Below are 16,603 nucleotides of genomic sequence, written 5' to 3' on the forward strand. Positions count from 1 at the left end.
CTAGGACTGGGAGTCAGAAGGACCTGGGTTCTAATCCCAGCTCTGCCACTTGTCGTCTACGTGAACTTGGGCAAATAACTTCACTTCTCTGTGCTTCAGTTACCTCATCTGCAAAATGGGGATGAAGACTGTGAGCCCTATGTGGGAGCGGGACTGTGTCCAACTCAATTACCTTGTATCTACCCCAGTGCTTAGTACAGTGCTTGGCACATAGTAAGCACTTAAGCATTATTATTATTCCCTATGACAGGGCTAGGAAAACCCAGAGTATCTGCTTAAACCTGAAAATTCTCCCCCCCGGCCCCGCGTATGATCCCCAGAGAAGCCCCCTTTCCCTCCTCCCTGCCCAACCCAGAAGAAATCAAGAGAAACACATAGACACAGAAATGAAGGTGAGACAAATGTGTTTACATAACGTTTCAGAGGTTGTTTTCTGCCAAGGATAGGTTCCAAAGAAAACCGGTCAGGCCATGAGAAAGCAGTTTAATGAAGGATGAATAAGAGAGCCCTGGAAAAAGATGAAAGGAAAAAAATCAGAAGTTATTCCTCCTGATGACGCAGAATACCCTAAAATAGGCTGTTGAGGGGCTGCGTTGAGCCCCTTTGCCCAGCCCTTTCCCAGACCTGCACCCCAGACTCCTAACTCCCTCCTCAGCAAGAGCCAGGAGGCCTTTCTCTCAGGCAACTGCTCTCCCCACTAGAATCACCCCTTCCCCCATCCCACCCTCCCTTTCTTTCTCCCTCTCCCAGAATCCAGCTCTTCCCACCAAAATGTAACAAGGAAAAGAAATTAACCTGTGTCATCCTGAGGCCCCAGACAAGCAGATCTTATTCTTGGTGTTCAGTGCTTTCATGGTTTTTGCTTTTCTTGGGGGATGACGGCTTGTCTTCCGGGGGTTCCTGGTGACTGGTTTCCCCCGATTCTTCATGATGACGCTTGATTTGGCTGCAACCAGGAATCTCTTCTATGTTCCCCAGGGTCGAGAAGAGGAGTAAACATGTGAAGAGGCTCAGCCCTATACAATCTCAGAGAACCTAGATATTTTGTTCCCCAGGTTCGGTTCCTTGAGGCCAGCGAGCATATCTACCAACCCTACTGTACTCTTCCAAGCATTTAGTACAGTGCTCTGCTCCCAGTAAGCACTCAATTCATGCCACTGATTGACTGTAAGCTCACTGTGGGCAGGGAACATATCGACCAACTCTATTAGTACAGTGCTCTGCACACAGAGTAAGTGATCAATAAATACCATTGATGATGATGGACGATGAAACCCACACCCCAGTCCACTCCCACAACTAAGTAGTGCTGACCCCAGATCTCACTGATCTCATTAGCACAGCTCGCTTCCTTCCCACCTATGAGCTCCTCATTCCTTCTACTCTCCAGAACCAAACTCCAAACATCTTGCCTTTCAGTCCTACCTGCGGCCACATTAGCAGCACTGCATTCACCACATTCCCATTCAGTACAGTGACTCTGAAGGAAAGAGCAAGCCTTGTGGGTCCCTTGAGATCCGCAAGAATTACACAGAATGAGGGTCCACTCCCTGTCGAAAGAGCCACAGAGGGGATTGTAGTAATTAGGCCCAACCACAGGCAGGGGTGGGGCTCCTGGGAGGATACTGGAGAAGCGGGCTAGAACTCGGTCTCTCCTTTTGACTGAAGGAGTGACAGACTCCGAGAGAGAAAGGGACTGGCCCAAAGCCACTTAATCGGTGATGGGACTGAAAATAGCGCCCAGGAATCCTGCCTCCTGGCCACCTGTGAGCTGCGTCGGGGAAAGGCCTTGGGTGCGGGGAGAGTCTAGCTCCGAGTGGTCAAGATCACTGCTGAAACTGAATTCCTCAAGGGCACGCAGGGGTTCAACTCTAGACACCATAAGCTTCCTACCCATCATCCGCAAAGTTGTTTCGGCCCCGGTCATAAAGGCAGATTTGAGAGTCACAGTGCTGGTATTGTTGATACAACCCTGAGAAAGCCCCAGGCTCAAGCTCCCAGGAGGCATCCCTGCAAAGAACGGCAAAGCGGTGCAGATGAAGCATGAGGCACGCAACTGGACAGCAGGAATCTCTTTCCTCCTGGACAGGAGCCAAGAAGTCCAGGGAAAAGAGCTGAGACTGAGACGCTAAATTTAGCAGCAGGAGCGGAAGGCAGGGGTTGCAGGGGGATTGATCAGTCCCTTCCCAGAATCCCCAAATCTCAGTCTCCTGAATTTCCCAGTAGAGTCTGCTCCCTATTCCAAGGACCCAGCCCTTCTGTTCCCCGGTTTGTTTTGGAATCGGGGGTTCTTGTTACCTGTCTGGAATATGTATTCCCATTCTTAGCATTTCCTCATGAAACTCTTCCCTATTGTTACACTGAGGACATTTGAAGAAATGCACTGCTGAAGAATGGGCATACTGCTGCAAGAGAAACAAGAGAAGAGGAACTGGTGAGGACTGGAGGGGGGGTGGGGGGAGTAACTTTTTATTTAGAGGGTGTGGGGTGAACTTGGGGGCTGCCTATCAACAGGTTAGGGTTTGCCCATGGCAGCAGTGGGAGAGTGATATGCCAGGTTGGCGGGGAGAGGGGTGACTTGCCCCCCCCCCGGGTAGCGGGTGGGTGTGTTGATGGTAGTACTGAGCAGGGAGGAGGTAGAGAGGGGGAACAGGGGGCCAGCTGGCTGCCAAAGAAGGGGACCACTCTCCTCTACGCCTGTTGGGGGGCGGGGGGGTCTTCAGCAGCTCCAGCTCACCCTGTAGTCCAGTGAGGATCATAGGAACCCCACAGGTTCCAGGCTAGGGGCTCAATCTCTGACCCCTTTTCAACCCCAAGGGACAAGGTAGGCTATCTTTAGCTACCCTTCCTGTGAAAGGGAGGAGGTGGAAATCCTCCAGAACAAAGATGACAGAAGGAGTCCATTAGAAGATTTGACTGGATCTAATCAATGGAGTTGGCCAGAGATGGGAGGACCTCAGTCACAGGCTCTGGCTGAGGGAGCAATTTGGGAAGGGAAGAAGTCCAAGATGACTAACTGCATCTGGACCCATCCTTCTAGACTGTGAGCCCGTTGTGGGCAGGGATTCTCTCTCTCTGTTGCTGAACTGTCCTTTCCAAGAGCTTGGTACAGTGCTCAATAAATGCGACTGAATGAATGCTCTGCTGCCTGGCAACTCTTCCGTCCACTGCCGGAGGGCCTAGGCCCCTTCTAGGGTCCGTGTCCATCTTAGGGGGTCTCTTGGGCTCATTGAGCCCTGGACACAGTTTTACTAACTCTGTAGTAGTGTTCATTCATTCATTCATTCAATAGTATTTATTGAGCGCTTACTATGTGCAGAGCACTGTACTAAGCGCTTGGAATGAACAAGTCGGTAACAGATAGAGACAGTCCCTGCCGTTTGACGGGCTTAAAGTCTAATCGGGGGAGACAAACAGACAAGAACAATGGCAATAAATAGAGTCAAGGGGAAGAACATCTCGTAAAAACAATGGCAACTAAATAGTGTTCCCTCCCAGGCACTTAGTACAGTGCTCTGCACACAGTAAGCATTTAATAAATACAATTGATTTGAGGAGCAAATAGGTGAAGAGAAGCAGTGTGGCTCAGTGGAAAGAGCACGGGCTTGGGAGTCAGAGGTCATGGGTTCAAATCCCGGATCTGCCATTTGTCAGCTTTGTGACTGTGGGCAAGTCACTTAACTTCTCTGTGCCTCAGTTACCTCATCTGTAAAATGGGGATTAAGACTGTGAGCCTCACGTGGGACAACCTGATTACCCTGTAAATCTACCCCAGCGCCTAGAACAGTGCTCTGCACATAATAAGCGCTTAACATATACCGACATTATTATTATTATTATTATTAAGAGGCTCAGCCCTGTGCAATCTCAGAGAACCCAGATATTTGATTTGATTGATTGGATGAGCACTGGGCTCATCCTAGAGAAAAAGTGCGGAAGTTCCTGGCCTCCTGCTGGTCCTCCAGACCGGAGATGACCCAAGACCATCCTGGTCTGGTCTTCCCACTGACAGCCCGGATCACAGTGGAGACACCGTGGCCTATCCCTAACTGGACTGCATTGCTGGGAGCCAAGCAGAAACCATGTCAGTCATCAAGAACCGAAAGAGAGAGCTGATGTTTGCTCAGGCATTCTTCTGGCCTCTTCCAGGGGTGCTCGGCTCTGGGTGATCTAGGGTCTTAGGCTCCGGGGACAGCCTGATGTAAATACAAGGGCCTCACCTGCATGCAATTGCGGTGATATATTGTGTGATTGCAACATGGACTCTGGATGAGATCAGTCTGCACAGAGAGATTTTCACAACATAAAATGCAATCTTCTACCCCTAGCGGTCCTGGTTGCATCACCTGGGCTGGACTATGTTTCTGGCAAAATGACCTGTTACAGAGGAAACAAATTTGATTTCTGACTTGGAACAAGGAAATCTTCTTAAAGAATACCTTATAATAAACTTATTACACAGACACATCCAAACCCTCAATGAACTCCCCAAGAAGAAGGCCAGTTCAAAGCAGCTGTACTCCTCTTTCAGTTCCTTCAGTTTCCTGCTGGGAAAGAGAGCTCTCCTGTCCTGAGGACCTCCCCCAGGCCTCCATTCCACAAATGAAGGCACCAGTTTTGTCCTGTATACTTGTTCAGGAATGCTGGCCAAGCAGAATTCAAGAGGGCAAGAAGGGGAGCTCTGAGTCTAAAGCCACTCAAGTGGCTTAAGGCCGGATAATGGGAAAAAAAGGGAGAAGCAGGCAAACAGATTGACTCGATTACAGAAGAACATAAAACGGGCCCTTTCTGAGCCAGGCCAAGGGGCCACCAGGGTAGAATTCTGTCCAGCAATTCTGGACAACAGAGGGCTTGGAGGAACCCATGTGAAGATCGCCTACCTTGATGTTCATCCCCAATGTTCAAGGATGTATTGTCTAACCTTCCTAACTTTTCCCCTCTATATCCCTAACATTCACACAGTAAAAGTCAATGATTTAAAGTAAGCTCTTTTTGAAACTTTTTGAAACTACTATTTTCAGCCTGCCCAATTTCACCAGCTCTGTGAGGTGGTTCCTTTGGGTTGCTGCGAAACTACCCCCGTCTCACGTCAATGGGTGACAACAATTCTTTCAGCCTACTCCCCACCCCACCCCACCCCCAGGATTCTGTGAACCAATACCATTGGTATTGACTGAGTACCGACTGTGTGCAGAACACTGTACGAAGCTCTTTAGATAATACAATACAATAGAGTAGGTAGACACGTTCCCTGCCCACAAGGAATTTAGGGATTAACATTGGGGAGACAGACCTGAAAATAAATTACCGACAGATACGGACATAAGTACCGCTCTGTCTTTCTTCACGGCAACCTGTCTCTAAACCCATTGTGGCAGAAAAGGAAATCTCATATGACAGGACTAACCTTCTCTAGAACTTACTTGTATTCTCCGAAGAACTGTGAGATGCATCCCCTTTCGCGGCCACAGGGAAGATGGAAACTTCTGCGGCATCTTTCATTCTGGCAGAAGATAGCCGCTCCCTTTTTTTTACAGATGAAGCATATCTACAAATGAGATGCAGTCGGGCCGTTTGCCCCCAAGAAAGAGAAGTAGATGATATTAAATTCTATATTGCAAAAGTACATTTCTCCAAAAGCTGTGCTGTCCCCAGTAAAATTAGCTTAATATCGCTCCCTTCCCAACTCTCCATTTGTGACCCCCAGCTTCAGGCGGGGGTCAGTAAGAGACAGAGAGATAGGGAAATCTATTAATTCTCAGAACCAAGCACCAAGAAGCCGGGGGGGAGGGGAGGGAGGGGAGGGGAGGTGTGTGAACAGATCAAGAGAGACAAATGGGCAGATTGAAATGGGCAGAGGATCCCGCTATCCATTCCAGCATCACTAACCTTCTTGGATGCGCGGGTTACCTCTTTTTTAATGTCCTCAGGTAAGAATCCATGGAATCCATTGTCATCTTCGCCCCTCTGTGGGAGCCCACTAGAGAGAATCTGGGAAGCAATGGAGCAGAGGCATCATAAACATCCAGGGATAACGAAAGTGTGAGGGTGAGAGGAAGAGGGGAAAGTAGGGAGAAAGGTATTAGTACAAAGCAGTAGCAGTAAATGGCATTTCTTAACTACTGTAGCTGGGGGCAAGGAGAGAAACTGAAAGGAAATGGGCAGCAGTTGTTGAGGAACAAAGGAGAGGAAGGGCATTACACTCACAAGGCAGAAATAGTGTAGGTTGAGATTGTCTTTCTGCATAAACTCTCCTAATTTTTCAGGGTCCCCAGCTTCTTGACGACATAGCCGGCAGACTGAAACAGAGACCGGAGTCAACCTAGTTATCACAACTGGTTCAGAGGGACGATTATCGACGAAAGGGAAAGTGGGAAAGCTTCATCCCTCAGAGCCCCCAAGATTAGGATGGGGCAGGGGAGGGAGAGAGCTGGGTCCACTTTACACTACTCGAAACGGTACTAAAGCTAGGCCCGCGTACTCACTCGGGCATGTTACCTAGATGGAGTAAGTGGTAACTTGTGGCTTTTAGTGGTTTTAATTGGGGTAGATGGTGCAGTCGTTTTCTTGTTTCTTATAAACTCAACCTCAAATTTTTCACACCACAATTTCTTACCTCTTCTGTGGATGGAAGAGGTAAGAACTACAGGGTGGTGGGATCTGGTGATACCAGGGCACTAGAAGTCAGGATGCCTGAAATCTCCTCAGGTTCTAGCTGACCGGAGGCCCGTCCTCCAACTTCCCTTCATTAGAAAGGGGATGCTCTAGACTGTGGGCTCTTTGTGGGCAGGGAACGTGTCTACCAACTTCTGGGATATTGGACTCTCCCAAGCACTTAGTACAGTGCTCTGCACCCAGTGAGTATGCAATAAATACCGTTGATTGATTGACAGATGTTGGGAGGACAGGAGGAATAACGTTTGTCGCTTTCTTAGAAAGGAGAACGAAGATGAAGGAGTTGGACTTTAGACAATGCTTCAAAACTCTTCACAGTAAATTATGCAGGAAAATTCTGGCTGGGACAACCCTGGTTTTTCAGGAATGGGGACTGAAATAGGAGTGGTCATTCTAGGTAGAGCACAAATGGCATCCTCTAATCCCTCACCAGGTGAAGGCAGTTGGGTCCACCAAGACATGGCTGGCTTCTGCAAAACAGAAAGAACAGAATAGCCCTTTGATATTTTTCCTTCTGCACTCCCTGGGAGCTGTAAGTCTGCACCTCCTCCTACTCTTCATCCTTCTCTCCCGTCTTCCACACACTATTTATAGCCTCATCCTTTCCCAATCTCATGGTCTCCCACAAGTCTCGACCACCTGCCGATAACAGGGCGAGAAGCAAGCTCCTCGATGGGAGATCCCACACCCGGGCTTTAGGTAGAATCCATTGTCGATTCTGCCCCTTCCAATCTCCCAACCCTGGAGCCTACTATCTCCATTCTCTGTGAGAAACGTAGATGGAGAAGGGAGAACATTTAGGAGAGATTAAAATGAGGTTAAAATGAGATTAAAAACAGAATCAAGGGGTCCTCACTTGTTTTGGTAAAATCATTCAAGAAGCTACAAGATACAGGGCATAGACCCATGAGAGAGGGGCCTCTTCTGACTCCCAAACCCTATTCCAGTTGGACACGACTAAATGGCCCTAGGGGAGCTGTTGAACTTCATTTTTCCTGAGTGCTCCGGCCACTGTATTGCAAGGAAACCCATAAGCTACTCACATTCATTAGGTTACCAGGTCATTTAAATCCATTACATGCAATCCACAAGGTTCTGAGGTGTCATCGTTTTCCAGTTATTCTCCAAGCATTATTCCTGTGAACCAAAAGAAGGATCCCCTAAAGGCAAATTCAGACTTTTTGCGATGGGGGGGGGGGGGGGAGGGTGGGCAACGGGTGCCGCACCGCTTTCACGTTCTGAAATGATCACTCAACAGTAGAAAACAACCTCCCACCCCTTTTGTGGAACGGCCTGGTTCCTGGTCTAACATGATGCAATCCCTCAGCATGACATTAAACCACAGAGAAGGCCTGGATTCACTGGCATGCCCTACGGTTCCTTCTGGCATCATGCTTGTCTACTACAGTGTGCTCACACCACTCCTGTGTTCACCAGTGGAAATCTGTGTATATTATCTATAATTCTATTTATTCATATTGATGCTCCTGATGCCTGTTTACTTGTTTTGATGTATGTCTCCCCCCTTCTAGACTGTGGGGCCCTTGTAGGCAGGGACTGGCATGGACTGCACAAGTTTCTACCAAAAAAACCCAAAAAACAAAACTCCCCACTTGACCCACTATCACTAGTTTGTGCCCCTTTCTCTCCTCCGACGTGACACTCTCCAAACCTCACCAGAGGCTTCCCTCTTCATCATCATCAATGGTACTTGAGTGCTTACTATGTGTAGAGCACTGTACTAAACCCTTGAACTTGACTCTAAAACAATGATAATAATGGTATTTGTAAAGTGCTTACTATGTGCCGAGCACTGTACTAAGCACTGGGGTGGATACAAGCAAATCGGGTTGGACACAGCCCCAGTCCCGCATAGAGCTCACAGTCTCAATCCCCATTTTGCAGATGAGGTAACTGAGGCACAGAGAAGTGAGGTGACCCGCCCAAGGCCACACAACAGACAAGTAGCAGAGAGCAGACAAGTCCCAAGCCTCCTTGAAAGTTACGACCGCTTCTTCTAGGCACACTCTTCAACCCTTTCTTGTTTTTAAATGGCATTTATTGAGCACTCACTGGATGCGAAGCACTGGGGTAGACCCAATACAATCATATCACACACGGTCTCTGTCCTGCATGGGGCTCACACTAGAAGAGGGAGGGAGAGTAGGTGTCATATCCCTACTTTACAAATGAGGGAACTGAGGATCAGCGGGGTTCAGGTGACACAACAGGCCAGAGGTGGAGCTGGATCTCCCATCTCCTCAGATTCACCCCTTCCTCCCCATCCAGATGGGCATCGCCCTGGTCTAGGCACGCATCACAACCTGGATAGATTATAATACAGCTTCTCCCTTCTCCAAGGCCATACTTCAGGGTGTTGCTGATTCTCTCGGAAATGTCATTCTAAGCGCAACTCTCAACTCCTTCAAAATCTTCCATGGCTACTCAGTCACCTGCGACAGAAACTCCAGACCTTCAACTTTAAGAGATTCCATCGGCTCTCTCTCCCTCTTACCTATCCCCCTCTCTTCTCCCACCACACCTCATCTCGCACTCATTCTTCCCAAGCTAACCTTCTGGCTGTGTTTCTTTCTCATGTCCTTCCTCCTGTCTGGAATACCCTCCCCATCGGTCCTCCCTCGCCCACCTCCTCCAGCAGGACTTCCACGACTAAACTCTGCTTTGATACGCCTGAGTACTTACACAGGTTGAGCGGATTACGGAAGGATAAATGAGAGCAAAATACTTTGCTAGCAATAGCTGCAGTGTTTGTGCACGGCCTGTGTCCCTGAGTCTCCCTCCCCGGTAGACTATAAGCCTCCTGGGGACAGAGTCTACGGCTCTTAACTGTACCCTGCCTAGTTGACGGCCCCGGCCGCTGAGGATAACGCTGAAGACGGAGTGAGTGATAGGTGAAAGTGAAAGGCGAGCCTCCGTCCCATCGCTTTCAGTTGGCATGCGGAGATGCTTCTAGAGACCAAGGTACACGGTGCCCAGCCACGGGCCTGGGAGTCAGAAGGGCCTGGGTTCTGATCCCTGATTCGACACTAATCTGCTGTATGACCTGGGGCAGGTCACTTCCCTTCTCTGTGCCTCAGTTGCCTCATCTGTAAAACGGAGATTCATTCATTCAATGGTATTTATTGAGCTCCTACTGTGTGCAGAGCACCATACTAAGAGCTCGGAAAGTACAATTCGGCAACAGATAGAGACAATTCCTACCCAACAACAGGATTAAGAATGCAAACCCCACGTGGGGCCTGGACTGTGTCCAATGTTGTATCTATCCTGGCGCTTAGTAGAGTGCCTGGCACATAGTAAATATCATAAAAAAATTAACAAACCATACACGTTTGGGCTCACACTGCCGTGCAGCACTTCAAAACTGCCTTTCTTCTAGCCCTTGCTCTTTGTCGCATTTGTCCTCCCCAAACTGAAGCGCTGGATGGCAATTCTGATGCCAGAAGAATCTCTCTCATGCCTTAAGTGCCCGAGCACTTACATCAATCTAATCAATCCACAGTACTTATTGAACGTCTGCTGCATGCAGAGCAACAGAGCACGTTTGGAGGTTGGCCTTCGGTCCAGCTCCATACCTTTCCTTCTGGCTGTCTCTCCAGAGTTTCAAATGCTAAGCTTTCCATAAAAGGTGGCCTCAGGCATCCTTTTATGCTTCATCCATATCAGATGACCCTGGCGTGGCTGAACCTCATATTGCAACGCTGCGGGACCTCAATAAATAGCCTCGAATGACTGATCGAAAGAAACCTGAAATCGTCTAGGAATCTTCCATGATTCTCAGATAACCAAAACTCAAGGTAAGGGCTCTTTTAGACTGGTGCAATCAGTTTTAAAATGACTAGAAACAGAGCTCCCTGATTCTTGCAAAGAAACACCAAGTCTGAACGATATAGCGGAGAAGCTGTAGAGTTTAGCAGCATTACCCTTCGTTCTCCGTCACATGTACAGAACCGCTTCTTCCTACACCAAATCTATTTGCCACAACTTACGGATCATTTTGTACCAGAAAAGACTTGTGTTGTGCCAAGAAGAGCCCTTAATTCTTCCATCATGTGCTGTTCAAACTGTGCAAGAAAAAAACATGCCACAGCAGAACTGGGTGTACCGGAAGTCTGATTTACAACACAACCAGTTCCTGAAAATGCCAAGTCGGAACCAATTTCCCCAGAGGAACGATGTTATACATCGGGACTGGTTTCCGCACCAAGCCAGGCCACCCTATTTTATTGAAATTCCCCAGAATTGTGTACTCACTCATTTATGGATGGGTCCTATCGCCAGACGAGTATTTTGTATTGCAAGTAGCAATCACATGGACATAAAAATCCCAAGGTTAAAAGTAGAGCACATAGAGAATTCTAGAACAATACTGTGTCACCCTAGTGTTGATCCAGTGGAAAGCAAATAGCTCTAGCAGACGACCCAGCTTTGCCCACTAGGGTCATAGTCATCGGAGAGCCACCTCGGATGTTCTGCAAGATGGCCAGGCCCAGTAGAAATTCTGAAAGACAGTTGGCTAAAATAAAGGGCAAAGACTGACCGCAGCAGCTACCAGGGCAACTGCCCAGTTAAGCGAGGCTCTCCGACACAGCAGCGGCACTATGCTGCGGTCACTTTAGCCTGAAATAGGCCCCGTACGCAGCCCTCTGCCCACACTCTGCATAAGCTCGCCGGGCACACTCCTTGCCCCGGTGGGACTCTGACACTCTGGGAGGGAAGAGTGTGAGCAGCGCTGTGCAAACCGCTAGCGCCAGGGTCCATTTCTTCGCACAGGCGCCCCTTCTGAAATCTCAGGCCTGAAGCTTATCCGATGTTCCCGAAGGGAGAAGCCATCATCTCCGCCTCAACCGACAAATGGGTCTAAAACACATAGAGAAATTAAAAAATTAAAAAGCAAACTCCTGGGTGAATCTGATCTGGTGAGACTCCCAGGGAACTGTGAGGTGATTTGGCGGGGCTATCTGAAAGATGACCAGGTTGGACATGGTCCCCGACCCAGGTGGGCCTGACAGCCTGAAGAGGAGGAGGGAGATGAGGAAACGGAGGTACGGACAAGTTCCAGGCCCGGGTTCTCTCCTCTCTGAAAAGGTCTTCTCACCATAATCATCAGTGGTACTTTTTAGAGCGCTGTGTGCATAGCGCTGTACTAAGCGCTTGCATGAGTCTTGTCTGCATTTGGCAGGAGCCGCTTCCACCTCTCTCCTCGGCCCGCGGCCAGCAAGGAAGGGATTGGAGGGGAAAGAAGAGACAAGAGCAGCCATCCCTTGGGTGGTGATGGGAGTGAGGCAGGGAGAAAGGAGAGGAGGAGAAGGAGGGAATTGCATCATAATTACCACAGCTGGGCTGTCCTTGCTCCTCCTCCATCCCGCCCTGATCCAGGGGAGAGGAAGGAGTCAGAGGGCCGAGCATGGGGAAAGAGAACAGAACAGCTGTTAATGGGGAAGGGCCCAAGTAATGTAATGCAATCATTCATTCATTCAATCGTATTTATTGAGCGCTTATTATGCACAGAGCACTGTACTAAGCGCTTGGAAAGTACAGTTCAGCAACAAATAGAGACAATCCCTGCCCACAACGGGCTCACAGTCTAGAAGGGGGCAGACAGGCATCAAAATAAGTAAACAGGCCCCAATAGCATCAGTATAAAGAGAATTATAGATATATACATACAACATTAACACAAATAAATAGAATGATAAACATGGGGTGGGGGGCTAGAGCAGAGGGAAGGAGTCAGGGCGACGGGGAGGGGTGGGGGAGCAGAGGAAAAGGGGGGCTCAGTCTGGGAAGGCCTCCTGGAGGAGGTGAGCCCAGGGTGTTTCAGGCAGAGGGGAAAGGCTGCCCCTCAGTGTAACACATACCTTAGGGGCCTGGTGGCATAAAAGTCAGATCCAATGCCCTAAACTTGAAATGGTATCAAATTCAGTGATTTTGGAAGGGGGGTTGTGAAAACTCAGACAAGGGAATGCAAGGATTTCTTATATCTGATAGTCCTAAAACAAGCCTATGCAAAGTGTTGCGGGAACCTCTGATTGAAGAAAAATAATAATAATGGAATTTGTTAAGCGCTTACTTCGTACCAGGCGCTGTACTAGGCACCGGGGTGGTTACAGACAAAGCAGGTAGGACGCAGTCCCTTGTCCCAGGAGGGGCTCACAATCTCAATCCCCATTTTACAGATGAGGGAACCGAGGCCCGGAGAAGTCAAGTGACTTGCCCATGGTCAGACAGCATACAAATGGAAAAGTCAGGATTAGAACCCATGACCTTCTGACTCCCGGGCCCACGCTCCATCCACTGCGCCACGATGATACCTGCTAATAATAGTAATGGCAAAATTTGTTAAGCACTTACCAGGTACCAATTACTGTACTAAGTGGTGGGGTAGATAAAAAATAATCAGGTGGGACCCAGTCTCAAGTGGGGCTGACAGTCTAAGGAGGAGGAAGATGAAGAAACAGAGGCACAGAGAAGCTCCAGGCCTGGGTTCTTTCCACTTGGCTACACTGCTTCTGGACAGAAAATTCTGAACTCCAAATTCTTGACCACTTCAAGCCTGGCCATACATACGTAGTCGTTCCTCATAGAGAAAAGACTATCACTAATACGGGTAGGCAAACAGAATCACAGGATGGTACACGTTTTCAATGACATTCGAACAGGTAGACTCTCCTGTTCAAGTCCTGACAAGTCCCAGTTAGGTCCGTGAAACTGGTTCCATGAAAACAGTGTCACGTGAAAGGGTGCTAAATGAAATATAATTTTCCAGGGAAAGGAATAATGCAAACCACTTTTATTATGTTCCCGATATCCAAAAATGTGACCAAAACAAGAGAAATACATATTGAGCACTTAAAAAAATCACATCTGTTAACACTTTAATTTAAACTTACATGATCAGAGAGCAGTGCAGTTAGGTACTAATAAAAGATAACTAAACAATCAAATGCGAATACACAGTCACAAAAAAGCAGAATTTTCCTCACCAAAAGCTTTGCACAGGTTGACTTAGTGATAACCCAAGTCCAGACACTCGAGCACAATTCAACCACTCTGGATGTTTGCTACCTGCAGCCCCTGACGTTCTCAGAGTCACAACCCCGGCAAGTGTCTGTGATTACGTGACAGTCTTTCTAGTAAAAACTCACTGCAGTCATTCCCCCATTTTAGTGATTTTGCATTGACGTTTTACCTCTGCAGAGCACTATGTGGCATTATTTGAAATGAGAGGTCACAGTATACTTCACTGTGAGAGGTAAAAACGTCATTGCAAAATGTGTTTTGGGCTTCTGAAATCCCAGCTCTCAAAACACCTCATCCACAGCTCACCCTAGGAGCATCAAGTCGGAGCTCTATAAAGAAGTGTAACACTGGTATATTGTGGGGGGAAAAAGAAAGTCACCCAAGCCGGGGGAATGACTGCAGGGAGTTTTTACTAGCAAATCTTTTCAAAACAGTTACCGTGGGACTTTCTTAGATTCCCCCAGGGGAAAACGTGTGGTGGAAAGTGCCAATTTACCAGGAAAGGAGCAAAATCCTTCAGTCGAGCAATGCTACTTGTTAAACGTTTACTGCGGGTAGAGAATGGAACTAAGTGCTTGAGAGAGTAGACTAGAGTCAGTAAACATGATTCCTGACCTCAAGAGGGCTTACAATCTAGTCCAGGAGACACATATTACAATAAATTACAGGCAAGGGAAGCAACAAATTGCTACAGTGGCAGCTGCAAAAGAACATTTAGCTTTACTAGAACAACCAAACCAAACACTGGTTTCATCTCAACTCTGAAGCCCCAAACCATCTCCTGGTAAACGTCTGCCAGACAAAACTTTTTTGTCTGGTGATTATCTGGCAGACGAATACTTAGGATCGGACCCGCTGGATCTCGTGAAAAAGATAAAATTCCCCTTAAGCAAATTATTTGCAAAATGCTTTCCGGCGTAGACCCCATCTGAGTTTCCTACCCCTGCTCTACCTGCTACCCGCATGGCGACACTGGAAAATAAAATGTATTTTTCATCACGCCATCGATAGATTAGAAGATGTCCGACATGTGACGTATTCGGTTGTAGAGAGATCCCACTTCTCCACCTGACCTCCACTCAGCCGCTGGGAAGGCTAGTGCCTTTAACAGTCATTCAAGGTATTTACTAAGCACTCACTGTGTGCAGAGTGCTTGGGAAATAATAATAATGTTGGTATTTGTTAAGCGCTTACTATGTGCCGAGCACTGTTCTAAGCGCTGGGGTAGATACAGGGTAATCAGGTTGTCCCACGTGAGGCTCACAGTCTTAATCCCCATTTTCCAGCTGAGGTAACTGAGGCACAGAGAAGTGAAGTGACTTGCCCACAGTCACACAGCTGACAAGTGGGAAAGCGCAGTCCAGTGATAAACGGTGACATGCCCTGCCCAGTCCAAGCTCACAATCTGGGGCGGGGGATGGACGGAGAAGGCTGAGCTTTACTGGAAGAGATGTTTTCCCCCTCCTGCAGTCGATCAACGGCATCGATCGAGCACCTACTGTGCGCACAGCACCGTACTGAGCGCTTGGGAGGGGACGATGCAACGGAGTTGGCAGACCACTGTCCGATCCGACTGCTCCATTCAATAGTATTTTTTTTTTATTCGTTAAGCACTTACTATGTGCCAAGCACTGTTCTAATTGCTGGGGTAGATACAGGGTAGTCAGGTTGCCCCACATGAGGCTCACAGTCTTCATTCCCAGTTTACAGATGTGGTAACTGAGGCACCGAGAAGTGAAGTGACCTGCCCAAAGTCACACAGCTGACAAGTGGGGGAGCAGGGATTAGAACCCATGACCTCTGACTCCCAAGCCCTTTCCACTGAGCCACGCTGCTTCTCTACTGAGCGCCTACTGTGCGCAGAGCACCGTACTGAGCGCTGGGCAAGTACCGACGATAAAGAGGGGCGTTCCCTGCCCCCAACGAGCTCACAGCCTTAGACACTCGGCCCGGGTGGAGAAAGGAACAAGCCGACAGCCCCTGCTTCTGGGGACGGCCAACCACGGGGCCTCCAAGTTGGCTAGAGGCCAGTCTGGGAGAGAGGTGAGCGGGGACGCCCCCCTCCCCGGCCCGCGTCACAATGGAGTCGGGAGGGGAAATTTGGTCCAGGACGAGGCAGTGACTCTGGGCCCAAACGGCCGCGCGACCCGGCAAGGTTCCCTGAATCGATCCCTTCACTCGATCGTATTTATAATGATAATAATGTTGGTATCTGTTAAGCGCTTACTAGGTGCCAAGCACCGTTCTAAGCGCTAGACGGTCATCAGGTCGTCTCCCGTGGGGCTCCCAGTCTTCATCCCTATTTTCCGGATGAGGTGACCGAGGCCCAGAGAAGTCAAATGACTCGCCCTAAGGAGGGTGACTTCCCAGTGGCCGAGCCGGGATGAGAACCCACGACCTCTGATTGCCAAGCCCGGGCTCCTTCCAGCGAGCCGGCGCTTAGAACGCGCCACCGGGCGGGGGCGATGCCCGCCCGCCGCCCGCCCCCCTCCCCCCGCCAACTCCGGCCGTTCGTCCCTCCCCTCGCCCGCCGCCGGGCCTTCCTGCGGCTTCGGGCGCCGCCCCCAGGAGGAGCGCGGCCCGGGGGAGGGGTGGCTTACAGCGCCGAGCCCGATGGTTAGGTCGTCTGGGCGGTTGGTAAAGCACGGCTCGCGACGGCTCCTTCCCGCGATTTGAGCCGCGGTGGGCTGCTGGATCCAGGGGAGCGGGAGAGGCCGGGAGGGGCCGGGAGGGGCCGGGAGGGGCCGGGAGGGACCGGGAGGGACCGGGAGAGGCCGGGAGGGGCCGGGAGGGGCCGGGGGTGGAGGGGCCGGCCGCGCGCGCGCGCCTCCCGTACTGCCTCTCCGGGGCGCTGCCGCGCTCTGCGCCGCCGGGGGGCGGGAAC

The 16,603-nt window shown here is 49.6% G+C and overlaps 1 protein-coding gene across 4 annotated transcripts; it reads right to left on the reverse strand.

Moving 5' to 3' along the window:
• Positions 1–387: 387 nt before the first annotated feature.
• Positions 388–16,466, reverse strand: PHF7 (PHD finger protein 7). 4 transcript variants are annotated; one of them, XM_029053469.2, is made up of 12 exons: positions 16,320–16,466; positions 7,719–7,812; positions 7,106–7,145; positions 6,208–6,299; positions 5,890–5,991; positions 5,424–5,548; positions 4,221–4,377; positions 2,299–2,405; positions 1,894–2,010; positions 1,426–1,480; positions 796–965; positions 388–508 (listed from the first exon to the last, which is right to left on the reverse strand). In XM_029053469.2, exons 2-11 carry the CDS (start codon positions 7,722–7,724, stop codon positions 801–803), a joined length of 966 nt encoding a protein of 321 aa, XP_028909302.1. In that variant the 5' UTR covers positions 7,725–7,812; positions 16,320–16,466; the 3' UTR covers positions 388–508; positions 796–800. The 4 variants fall into 4 exon arrangements, with proteins under 4 accessions (XP_028909302.1, XP_028909301.1, XP_028909300.1 ...); XM_029053468.2 differs by having other exon boundaries at positions 1,426–1,550; positions 5,911–5,991; positions 16,320–16,465; XM_029053467.2 differs by having other exon boundaries at positions 1,426–1,550; positions 16,320–16,465.
• Between the last annotated feature and the right edge of the window lie 137 nt (positions 16,467–16,603).

This window comes from Ornithorhynchus anatinus, chromosome X2 (genome assembly GCF_004115215.2).
Source record: "Ornithorhynchus anatinus isolate Pmale09 chromosome X2, mOrnAna1.pri.v4, whole genome shotgun sequence".
Classification (NCBI taxonomy): Eukaryota; Metazoa; Chordata; class Mammalia; order Monotremata; family Ornithorhynchidae; genus Ornithorhynchus; species Ornithorhynchus anatinus.